Consider the following 12,072-nt stretch of genomic DNA (forward strand, 5'->3'; position numbering starts at 1 on the left):
GAGCATCTAGCCAAGGGCTGGACTAACATGATGAAGGGACTGGACCGCCAGAGGTGCCTTCCAGCCTCAACCATTCTGTCGTCTCGGGGGCTTGCCCTCCAGTGGCAAGGGGTGAGTCCTTCTCCCTTGAGAGAAGCCCTCGGAGGAGCCGAGGCGCTCCGTTGGCACTGAGGAGCTCACCAGGGCTCCGCTGCTGCATTGCTGGGCAGCCCATTGCCAGGTCTTTGTGCTCAGGGCACCAGCCTCTCATCACAGGACCCGACAAGCCTGAGGTTAAAATCCATTCACAAGGCCACAAGAAGGCAGCTAGCATCCAGCGGAGCAGGCTTTCCCCCTTTGAAAGGGCAAACACCCAAAAATATATGGGATGAAGTCTCTTGGTTTTCAAGTCAATAGAAAAATGGTCAAGTCTTCAAAGGAGCAAAAATATGACTATATTGCATAGTGGTGACATTTGATTTGGAAGATTTTGTAAGGGCTTCTAGGCTACCAGGACAAAAAAGCAGAAAGAAAGCATGAAAGCCTTGTGGCTTTTTTTTTTTTTTTTTAATTGGTTGGAAACAGAAGTGCTGAGGTATTAACAGGCTGACTCCTGCTCTTACCTCTGCCGTCACAGTGGTTTATTATTATGGTGATAGGTGCTACATAAATATAAATAATATAAATTTAAATATCACAATTGCCTAGGGCTGGCTAGGAAACGTAATTTTAAAGAATATGTGTTGATTTACTAATCCCTATATAATAAGAAAGATAATTTTGCTTATCTATTTAGTTCATGGTATCCAACGTTCCTCTTAAAATGCTCATGTCTACCTTAAACAAAACAGAGCTTCAAAAAAGGTCATATACAGAAATGCTTTCAAGTCAACACACACTGCTTTGCTAAAAGAGAATACTTGTTAAATTGCTGTGTAATGTACCATAGAAGATAAATTTCACAATGCACTGTATTCAGCAAGTACATAGCTTGTTATACACCGTCAAAATAGATACACAGCAAACAGAAAATGGCATTTTAAATTAACATTTATTACTCAGCAAACTGAAAAGTTCTGATCCCGTAAACAGCATGGTACTTCGTGGAGAATACCTGACGTACCAGGGAAAACAATAGCTTGACCCTAATAACACATCAAGACGGAAGGAAGCACTTGCAGGCTGAAAGCCTCTCAGCGTTGGCCACGCACGGCCTTTCTGAGCTGTCTGGTGCACAGCTTACTCTGGATGAGCGACTGGCCGTTATGTTTATTTTTCATGATCTGTTAGTCATAATCTTTACTGTCAGCACTCGATTATCTCAAAGGACAGGTAAGCAGTTCTGCTTCTTAGGGTAACTTGTGATGCTTCAGTATCACAGCTCTAGTTGGTTTGCAGCACTTAGGCGAGAGGAAACCCAGCTCGCAATTACGCCTACCCCGTGAGGAAGGGCCAAGGAGCTCAGCAAGGCTTATCGGACGCTAGCTTGGAAGAGATTCACCTTCCCGGAGGGAAGCTGGGGGCCGTCACCGGGCGCACCCCTGCGGGGCAGGCAAGGGCAGGGGCCGTTAACGCAAAATACAAAGCCCTTAACGGCCCCGCCACGCGCGCCTTCCTTCGAACCCGCCGGGGGGCGGGCGCGCGGCTTCCGGCCGGCCGGGAGCAGTTCCGCCGAGGCGGAGGGGGCGGGGCGGGGCCTGCGGTCACGTGAACCCGGCGGCGGCGCCCCGCCCAGGCGGCGCGGCGGAGGCGGCGGCGGGCGGGGGCGGGAGCGGGAGGCCGCCCCCAGCCCGCTCCGCACCCGCTGCTCCTCCGGCTCGGCCTCTCCGGGAGGATGATGGGAGCGAGATGAGCCCCGAGCCGGAGCCGCCGCCAGCCCCGGCCCGGGAGGAAGAGGAGGAGACGGTGGCGGCGCCGAGGGAGGGCGGCGGTGCCGCCAGGCTGGGCGGCTGCATCATGTTGGTGAAGAGGGTCGGCCTGAAGGCGGGCGGCGGCGGCGCGGTGAGAGCGGGGCGGGGTCGGCGGGCGCTGGGTTCCTCGGGGGGCGGTGGCGGCGGCGGCGGCGTGCGGGCGCCGCTCGCCCTGGGGACGCCGCCGCGGTGCGGGCCGGGCCGGGCGGCCCGAGGCGGCCAGCGCCCTCCCCGCCTCTCCGCCCGTGACGGGCCAGATGCCCCCCAGAGCGTCCTCCGGGTGCCCCCGCCGCCCTGGAAACTTTCTGGAAGTTGGGGTGCGGTGGGGTGCCGGGCTCCCGCGTCTGGCGGCACCTCAGGCCGGACCGGCCCCGGCCTCCCGCCGGCCGCGACGCCTCGGCTCTGCCAGCCCCACGTCTCTGTCAGCCCCGGGGCGTTCGTTACTAGTTTATCCCGGGTAGAGGCGACACCTCTAAGCAGGTGGCTGTAAATAAGTTTTCTTTTAAAATATGTAAATCCGAGGTGCCTGGAAATAAAGCTTAGTTTGCCTTTGGAGTTCCAGGAGGTGCCTCTTGGTGAACCGAAACCGTAGAGTTGTCATGCAGTTTTAATAACTTGAAACTGTTACTTCTGTTTTGTTTCTTCCCTGCTACATGAAGCAATAAGGTGTCTTTGTGCAAATAAAAGGAGCTGGAAAGGAGTGGTCTGTGTGCTCATTTGAAGGCGTCTCTAGGGAAGTTGTGTTTGTAAGCGTAGCAGTGGTGTGTGCAATTACTTCCCGGCAGAAACGTCTTTCAGGTGGCTTAAGCCTTTCCCTTTGTATGTGCCTGCTTACAAGATGCGTTAAAACCAAATCTGAGATGACACCTCCTGAGCTTTCTGCAGTAGGAGGGGACAGGTGACTTGTTTCAGGCGGGATGGTCCTGGCTGAGGTGATATAACCCATCCTGTTTTGTTGGCAGTGAGCCCAGAGTGTAAGATGGGAGTAGAGGAACCCAAGGGAACACACGAAGTAACAAAACAGATGATGATCCTGTCATTGACTGTTTTTTAAGGGGTACAGATACAAAACTGGGCAAAGTCTTGCCATGATAAATCTCTTTTGGCAAGTTGAAATCATGTAAGCTTTATTTGCAACCTGACTTATTAGCTATTAATACTTTTTTAGGCTATATTCATGTTCGAGTGTTCCTGAATACCGTATTTAATATTAGTTTACTCACAAAATTAGATATGCTGAAAGCATTGCTTATGCCAAAAGTTTTAAAATGATGTTAAGCTTGTGTCAGGGAGCCAGCATCTGCCACGTGTCACCTACTCTCCCACAGATAAGCATCTCTACTATAAACATAACTATAAAACAGTTTTACATTAATGTGAAGTGAATGAACTTGTAATATCTTTAGCTGAGCATTAATAGTGTAGCATTAATGTGATACCATGGCTAGAGCTCAAGAATGTAAAAAAAAAAAAATCTTGAAACCATATATTTGATATCAGTAGGTTCTTTGTCCTGTACTCATATCTGATGAAGGTGTTAAGGTACTTTTGATACATGATTAACCCAGAGAAGATGTAAAAAAAAGTTCTTCTGTGGAATTAATCAGTCAAATAAGTTATTTGATGTAAGTTAATTCCAAAGTGACAGCTTCACACTTCTTGTAACCAATCACTTCTGTATTCGCGTCTTTCAGTTCTCTTTTAGAAATGGTTATGTGTTCCAAAAAGCAGGCTGGACTCCTTGAAGAAGTGCAACTGATGTCTGTTGTACAGTATATTTGCTGTTGTAGGTTTGTGTACAGCAGCTTCCATTTAGGACTCTAGATATATATGATGCAGTAACCCAATCTGAAGTCAGAATCGTAAAGTAACTCTAGAAGAGGCCCATTAACTTTTTAGTTAGGAAATGTAAGCTTTCAGTTTTATCAGCACAGATGATATGGTGAAAGGAATAAAGGGTGATGTCATTATATAGAAGAAAAACATTAATTTATTTAAATATGATCAGAGGGTGGGAAATGGAGGGCACAGGTAAAGAAATGTAAAGAAAAAAAAAATCAAAGAACTTTGATTTCTTTCTCTAACTTTGAAGAAGAGTAAAACTCAAATGGAGAATAAATCCAGAACTGACAAAGGCGCTAACCAATTTTTTATTAATGGATGAAATATTTCTTAAAGTTGGATTAAGGATTAAAATAATGCTTTTGGGTACTTAAAATATGCTGTTTTATCAGTTTGAAAATTTAACGTCTAAATGACATAAATTCTTAGTTTATAAAATGATCTCAGGTTTTGCTTCCTTGGTGGTTTTTTTTTGCTCCCTCCCTCTTAGTTGTGCTCTTCAGGGACTTTGTGTTCCTGTAATGCATCTCCTACAAGAGAGAAAGACATGGGGCTCTAGCCTTATCTTCTGTACATTGGTATAGCAGTAATACAATTATGCTTACATCAGCTTAGCGTCTGCTTCACGATCCTGACTGAACAGTCTGTTTCCTACTTTGTTATTGCAGTTCCTGCACCTCCCTGTGATTCTCATGTGGCTGTCATATTGCTAGAACTGTGTCTGCCTAGACTTTATTGAAAGAGCTTATTCAGACTAAAATATGAGGGGTCGGAATATGGGTTTAGATGTAATTGTAGAGATCTCTTTGATATCAGTGGGAGTGCATCCTTGGCATTTGAAAGTGGAAGCTTGCCTTCGGGCTGCTGATAAAGAAGTAAATACAGAAATGAAATTTTGCTGAGCCGCTTCTTTGGTCTGTGAAGGAAGTTTTAACTTTAATTTTTATTCTGATTCTTTTGTCACATCAGATTGGGAGGACAAAGTGGAAGGGTATGACCGAGTCTGTCAGGTTGCGCAAGGCTTTCTTCCCTTACCCCTCGAGCTTGGAGTAACAAGCTTCTGGTTTTTAATTTATCTGTAACTAACTTCACCCTGTTGAATGCATTGGATTCACTGAATTGAAGAATTGAAATATAAATGCTGAACAAATGACTTTTTATGAATTGATTTACTGGCTCAAAACTAATAAGAACAATAGTATGTTTAAGTAAATTCCACTGGAATTAAATCTATTGGCTGTATTACCCTGATTTCAGTGAGCTTCAGAAATTGAAGTAAACGATGCCATGGACATTTTGTTACTGGTTATGCAATCTTGTTCCATCTGAATTATGAACACTGGTAGTATAAAACTTAGCATGACATTCAGAATATTCATACCATGTACTTAATTTCTATGCAACCTGTTGTCAGTAAAATAATGCCATACTAAGGAAGCTTTTTAGCTGTACTGTCTAAAATAAAGTGCTGTTATGGGAGAAGTCCCCAAGTGGGATATCTAAGGAGAAAACATACCCATGAACCTCTTTGAGAATTAATCATACGTTAGTTTCATGTTCTTCGACACTATGAAGTGCCTCAGCTATCGACTCTGTGTTTTTTAGAAATATAATGAAAGCATTCTGACAGTTACAACTGTACATCTTGGAAGTTTGCCAGCCTTTATTCATTAAACTGTTTTGCACAGTGAGGTACAACTGGTATATACCGAAAGAATTACTAGTTTTTACCCTTACTGCTAGCATTTTTCTTAATACTTCATAAAAAATATAGTATGGTGAAACTGAGGCAGCATGATTAAATGTTACGAGACTTGACTGAAACACCTTTCAGTCCAGTAAGCCGGTTTCTTAAATTTCTTGCTTGTAGGATTTAAATTGAATTGCTTGTGGTAAGCACATTGTTCAAATTGGTAAGTTTGGGTGTTTAGTCCTTCGTGGAGCACTATTTTCTCCCACACAAAAATTTTTCCTGTTAAATCTGAATAATGGGAGATAAACTGTATTGTCTTCTTAAGGTTGCCATTGTCAGTCTGAATCTTCCCATCACGTTAAATTTAACACTGAGTCTGAACTCTGAACCATTACCAGGAGTGATCAGCTGCTGTCTTTAAAAACACATCACTCTTGCTTATATTCATGCTGAGAGGGCAGTTTAGGTGTTCAGAGTTTGCTGTTACTGATCCTCCAGGTTCTGGCAATCTGGAAGGTTTTGTGTTAGAGAGAAGTATGCTAGGCTAGAGCAATAGAAATTTAGTTATATAAGTAAGACTTGATATTTTAGTACTGAAGATCCACACTTAACCAATGGGGAATCAGCTTGAGTAATTATCTATCCCATGGAGAAGCATGTGAATTAACTAAGCAGTCTGTGCTTTTTAGAGGAATTGTGCTTTTAGAGGAATTAGTGTTGTACATCCTTCTACATTTCAGGAAGAAAACTTCAGCAATAGAAAAATCAGCTTGCGATTTGGTGTGGCATAATATGTTGGTTATATATTATTTCTGTAAGAAGTAGTTTAATTAGACAATACAGTACTGTCTAAAGCTGAGCTGGGCTTTCAGAATGTGGCGGTTGTTCTCTTGGATGCTCTTCCTACCCTCCATGGCTTCAGCCTCAAAGACTGAACCAGAAATGGTGTTTTCATGTTTTGTGCTCCTCAGAAGACTCCTGCTTCATAAGCTTGTCCAGTCTAAACTTAAACAGGAATGTGTTCTCAGCAGGAAAAATTATGTGGCAAGACATTTTAGACCCTGAGAGTAAATTGTGTGAAGTGGCATGCAATTTATACTTGCTGTCTCAGGTTCCATTTTACTTATTTTCATGTATTTTAGTTTAAGAAGGCAGCGACAACTGTTTTCTCTTCACACCCTTCATGTCACTCTCAGTTCAATAAATCCCAGTTGTATCTTGCTGCAGATGTTTTGACTGCAGCTTGGAGAAACTTACTTCAGCATTCCTCCATACCTTTGGCAATGTTCTTTGTCCTTCTGTGGGCCTCTTTCACTTGTGCTTCCGTAAAATAGACTATTCAACAATGTGTATTGCTTAAAGCTTCTGAACAAAACAAGCAGTCATGGGATAAGAGGAAGGATCTTTACGTAGATTTAATAAAAATGGTTAGAACACCAGAAGCAGAGGGTTAGGGAGGCAGGCACATCACATGTTTATGCAGTAATATAATGATATCTTTTTCGTAACAGGGTGTATCTTTGAATACACTTTTGTAAACCACTGCTGAATGCTAAACTGGTGTCTTTCATGGAACTGTTTTCGCCAGGATCACATTCCTAAGGAGTAGTCATGCTATATGTGGGATTAAAATGTTTTTTCATGTTTGCATTGGTTAAATTTATCTACATCAATTTTAATCTGCCATTTAATTTGTCTAACTGATTCCATCAACTTCTGATGTTCTTCACCATTGCCATGTAACTTTTCTAACGTGAATTGCATTTTGTCATGAGTGAACTTTGTCACTTTGCTTTCACCCTTTTTACAGCTCAGTTATGAATGTGTTGAACTACATAGGCCCTAATATAGAGCACTGGGACTTGTCTGGTAACTTCCCTCTGCTGTGAAAACAGATTGTTGGTTTCTTTTTTTTTTCCAATTTATCCTGTTTCTTTTTTTTTTTCTTTTTTACTAGTTTTTTTTGCTTTTTAATTCCTGTGAAGAGGTTGCACCCTTTTCTGCTTGCTTTAAGAGCCTTTGGTGAGGGTCTTTGAGTATGTTTACCTGAATTTTCAGAAGGCTTATTAATGTGACCTTCCTTATCCATACATGTTCTTTGGAGAACTCCAGGAATTTTTTAAGGCACAATTTCTCTTTACAAAATCTGCGCAGGCTTTTCCGTTTTGAACGAGTTGTGGTTCTGATACTCTAGACCTGTGGAATATGATTCAGCCTAGGTTTTTCTTCAGAGAGTGCATCACGATCTAACTGTTCAGATACAGATCTGTTTAAAGTACTCCTATTGCAACTGAAATACAAGTTTGGACAATGTATAAGCTGAATTAGTTATGATTTATATTCCAGCTCACAAGGCATATCTAAAATGCTAAAGGCTGTGCTGGATTGGAAAGTACTTTCACTCGTGTTCAGTGTATTTTTGCACTGCATGCAAGTTACATGTCTTAGACTGGGGTCTCTACACATAATCACTTGGTGATTGCTTCATGTGACAAAGGCAGCCAAGGTCTTCAGGGTGCTTTTTCCACTTGAGTTAATTCTTGCCAGTTCCAACAAATGGGGCATTTGTGGGGAATGGTTGGAATTAAGGTGGTTCCTAAATACTTCTGTTTGAAAATTAAAGACAATAGGCACTAGAAACAGGAGGAGAGCAAGGTAAACATGTCATAAGCCTAGAGAGCTACCTGTGTAATACGTGCGGAGAACAGAGCACCCATAACGTGGTGAGATGGATTGGTAGCATAGTATTTGTGCTAGATTAAGCTAAAATGATTAAATAATGATGTAGTGAAGCATACCAGGAGAAGTTTGCATTTGAAATGGTTGAATTTTGGGGGGAAACTAAGAAAATAGCAAAGATAAATGTGGAAAGGGAATGTGCTTTATAATTTGGCATGAACTTCAAGGTCTGAATGATTCATACATGAAAGCATGTTTCTTAAAATGTTTCACTGATTCTGTTGGTTCAGTTCTTTGTTTTCTTGAAAACATGAGAGTTGACATAGTGGACTGCAGTGCAGATGGTTGTGTAAAAAAAGTACTTGGCAGCAGTTAATTTTTGTAGGGGGAGAATGTTTCTGTAGACACTTTTTTTAAAAGAAAGGAAAAAAATTCTTCATACTAATGCACTTGAATGTTGGCTTACATACTATAGAAGGACAGTGAGTACTGTTTGCAAAGTTGTCTCCGTACTGGAAGTATAACATGCAACTAGCAGGCTCTCCTGAGAGACCCTAGTGCCTGGTGGGAAAGAATTTCCCGGAGGAGGATGTGGGGGGAGAAAGGCAAGTTCCTGTGATTGTCTGTTCAGAAGTTTGGCTTGAGTTTGGTTGTTATGTGTCTGACAGATAACAGGATTATTTGACTGGAGAGGGACTTCAGGGACATCTCTTCCTCTTCATGGCAGGATCAGCTGTGAGGTCAAAGCAGGTTGCCTAGGGCTTTTCCAGTTGGGTATTGAAACCCTTTGAGGACGGAGAATGTGTGTTCAGCTCTGTGGGCTCTGCTGCTTCACCCTCATGGGGGGAAAAAAGCATGCTGCATTTATCCAATTGAGTCTTTTTCTTAATCTGCTTAGCAGGACTATATGGCCCTCATCCAAATGTGGAAAGTTTGAAAAGGTGCTCTGGACGACTTCAGAATTTGAACAATGAGAAGCGGTTTTGTTCTGAACTAAGCATGTTGCTTAAGAGCACAGTTAAGCATGTTTGAAATTGGATATCAAGGTGCTTTTGCAGTCATTCAAACAATTTTCATTGTTAAATTACAGATTTGAATTAACAGATAAATAGTTACCTAAAAGTTGTGTAAATAAATGAATACTGTCAATTCTAGCTTTGTTCTGAAGATCTGGGACTGGCTATAAAATTGCATCTTGCTGTGGAATATTTTAGGGTGAATTGTACTAGCTCTCCTTCAAAATGTCTAAGATAAGGTATTCTTACTGATGCTACATGGCAGTTTTTTCCCCTTTTCTATGAGCAGTTCCTTGCCAGCTGGATTTATGATCTTGACATCTTCTCCTGGGTTTATTAATGTTCAACAGCTGTGTTCTGCTTTAAAAAAAAAAGTTTCTATTGCATCTCCCTGTTGTCTTCAAATTAACTTTTGGGTTTATTCTGCCTCCAATAAAGGCAGAAGAAAAAAACGTTTTTTAGAATTGGGTATGGGTGAAAAGAAGAATAGAAGGAGCAGAAGTGTAAAACTGGAGAAATAGTAGATATTCTGTTAGAACTTCTAGGACTTAAGATTTTATAATGATGGTCTTAAACTTTTCTTGTTAAGCATTTGAGATTACATAATGTTTTGCTTATTATTGATTATGCAAGTATAATAGCTTGACCAGCAGCTGCATTTGAAAGCAATCGTAATGTTCATACATAGTTTCTGAGCCCACACACTGTGCTGTCATATGAAGATCATTGGTGTGGATAGAAAATAAGCCTGAGGGCACTTAATTTTTAAAATTAACACTTGAAAATTTGAGGGCAGGGGATGATGAAAGCAACTTGTATGTTGACTGTGTCTGGGCTATTTCTAAAATTCTATTTAAATCTTTTTAACCATAAAGAATTCAGTAGCTTGTCCCCATATCAGCTAGTTCAAGAAGCCCAAAGCTCTTTGTACTTCAAGTTTATAACCATTTTTTGCATGTGTGTCTCAATTTTGTTCTTTATGTAACTTGCATGCAGTTGCATACTGTTGCAAAGTATTTTCTCAATACAGAAATGAGCCAGAGCCAATACTTCTGGGGTAGCTTCATCTTAAAAGCAAGTGTGCAGTGTTTTAGAAATTTCAAAATTAGTAAAGAGTTTTTGTTGCTTTTTTATCCGTGGTCCGGGCTGTGTACATGATCAGTCATAAGCTATTTTCTTCTCTGGAAAATAACTTAATGCTTGATTAAAAATTGAAAGCCTTTGTGATAAAAGTTTTTAGGAACTACAGAAAAGATGGGCATCCAAAAGTAACTATCTGCATTGGTCTGTTTGACAATGTCAGTGAATTTTCCTGTTTGCATGATTTTAATTTCCTGATACAGCCATTTGCACAAGTGTTCTTGAATTAATCTGACATTTAGGGCGCTGTAAAGAAAACTGAAAATCATTAAATATAGTCTATGTGGATCATAGATTGGTAGCTATTAGTATATCTCATGTGGAATGCTTGACTTCATTTTGACAGGTGCATGTTCCTTTCAGGGTTTAAATTCTACTTTTCCACATTATGTCTTGAATCCAAAAGGCTAATAGAATTTCTGGTTTTTTAGTAGTTCAGCGCAACTATCTGTAAGCTGCGTGAAACTGCCAAAAATGATTTGCAGGCTATTTTAATCTCCAGGAAATACTCATTTAGGCTCAGTACAGCAAAGATACTTTTCTTTCACGGAAGTTTTTAAATGACTTCTGAGGAAAAGACATGCATGTCTTTTTAAGTATGTATGTACATCATCTTTCTGGTAAATCATATAAATCTCAGATGAAATTTGCATGTAATAAGAACATTATTAAAAAAACCAAACACTCCTGAACGCAAACCAGAGGTTTATAGTCCAAAATCATGCTTAGTGATATAGAGGTGGAGGGGAAGTAAAGTTGAGGCAGGAGGAAGGCTGGGGAGTCCCTTACCTACTCTCTACTGTAAAATTTGCCTTTTCCAGAGGAAACCGCTGCGGAAGGGATCTTCAGACTTCAGGGTAATCTGTGTTAAATGCTAGTCTGACTGACATACATCTTGGGAAAAAAATACTCTTAAAATTGTTATCCTATTACATTATGTAGAAGTACTTGCAGACTTCTTTATATGAGGAAGATTTTTTCCCCCCATAATCTTTGGAATCTTTGCTATTTGGAGATTAAAAATTGCATGGTAACCTATGGAGAAATGTTAATAATGCTTGAAATAATAATAGATAATCTTTGATCTATGATATTACCATATTATTTCCCAGGAGAAGGAGAACTGTTTTCTTGAAATCCTCAAGCTTTGAAGCAAGCTGCGATGTAGAAAATAATGTGAATCTTATTAGCTAGAAAAAATGCTGTCTGGGTTGCTTTTAGTTTGCTGCTACAGGTTTTGATAAGCTCTGATAGGTTTAAAAATTATTAGACATCTGGGCACTTAGACTGTCCACGCAGTAGGGATTTCTTTAAAAATCTTTACTAGAGGTGGTTAGCTTAAATGAATCTTGCAATACAAATGTTTTCTAAATTCCTACTAATCTAGATGAAAAGTACTGAGCAGAGGAGAAACACGAAATGCATCTCTGCTCTACCTTCATTGTAGGCTGTCTTGACTTTTTTGGGTTCAGTGGGAGACCCTGAGACCTTCATGTTCTCCCTGCTCTCCACCTGCTGAAATGGCACAATCTGGTTGATACTTACCATTAGATGATGTCTCTTCAACTGAATCCTGCATTATTAGATTGCACAACATGCAAGAGAAGTGTCCTTTTATATTTTGGGTAAACTTCAGGTATGTATGGGAGTACCAGATGAGAGTGCTGTATTGCTCCTTTCTAAGAATTGCCAATGCTGTGGGAGCGTAATGGCTTTGGATGGCTAGAAACACTGAAAACCAATTGTCTACAGGACAAGTGTTAGGGGAGAGGAAAAAAGTAGTTTTAGAACCCAAAACCATTGTAAAACAGTT

At 40.9% G+C, this 12,072-nt stretch overlaps 1 protein-coding gene across 5 annotated transcripts in view; it reads left to right on the plus strand.

Annotated features, from left to right (window-relative positions):
* Positions 1-485: 485 nt before the first annotated feature.
* SLC71A2 (solute carrier family 71 member 2) overlaps positions 486-12,072 on the plus strand; it is a 34,848-nt gene continuing 23,261 nt past the window's right edge. For 2 of the 5 annotated variants that reach the window (XR_012671009.1, XM_075137574.1), the window contains exon 1: positions 486-1,980. Coding sequence is in view for 3 of the 5 variants with exons in the window: in XM_075137574.1 (XP_074993675.1) it covers positions 1,828-1,980 (153 nt within the window). In the remaining 2 variants the exon portion in view is untranslated. Of the gene's footprint in view, positions 1,981-11,706; positions 11,896-12,072 lie in introns of all 5 variants that reach the window. The other 3 variants (XM_075137575.1, XM_075137573.1, XM_075137577.1) reach the window with 3 other exon arrangements.

Source organism: Calonectris borealis, chromosome Z (genome assembly GCF_964195595.1).
Source record: "Calonectris borealis chromosome Z, bCalBor7.hap1.2, whole genome shotgun sequence".
Classification (NCBI taxonomy): Eukaryota; Metazoa; Chordata; class Aves; order Procellariiformes; family Procellariidae; genus Calonectris; species Calonectris borealis.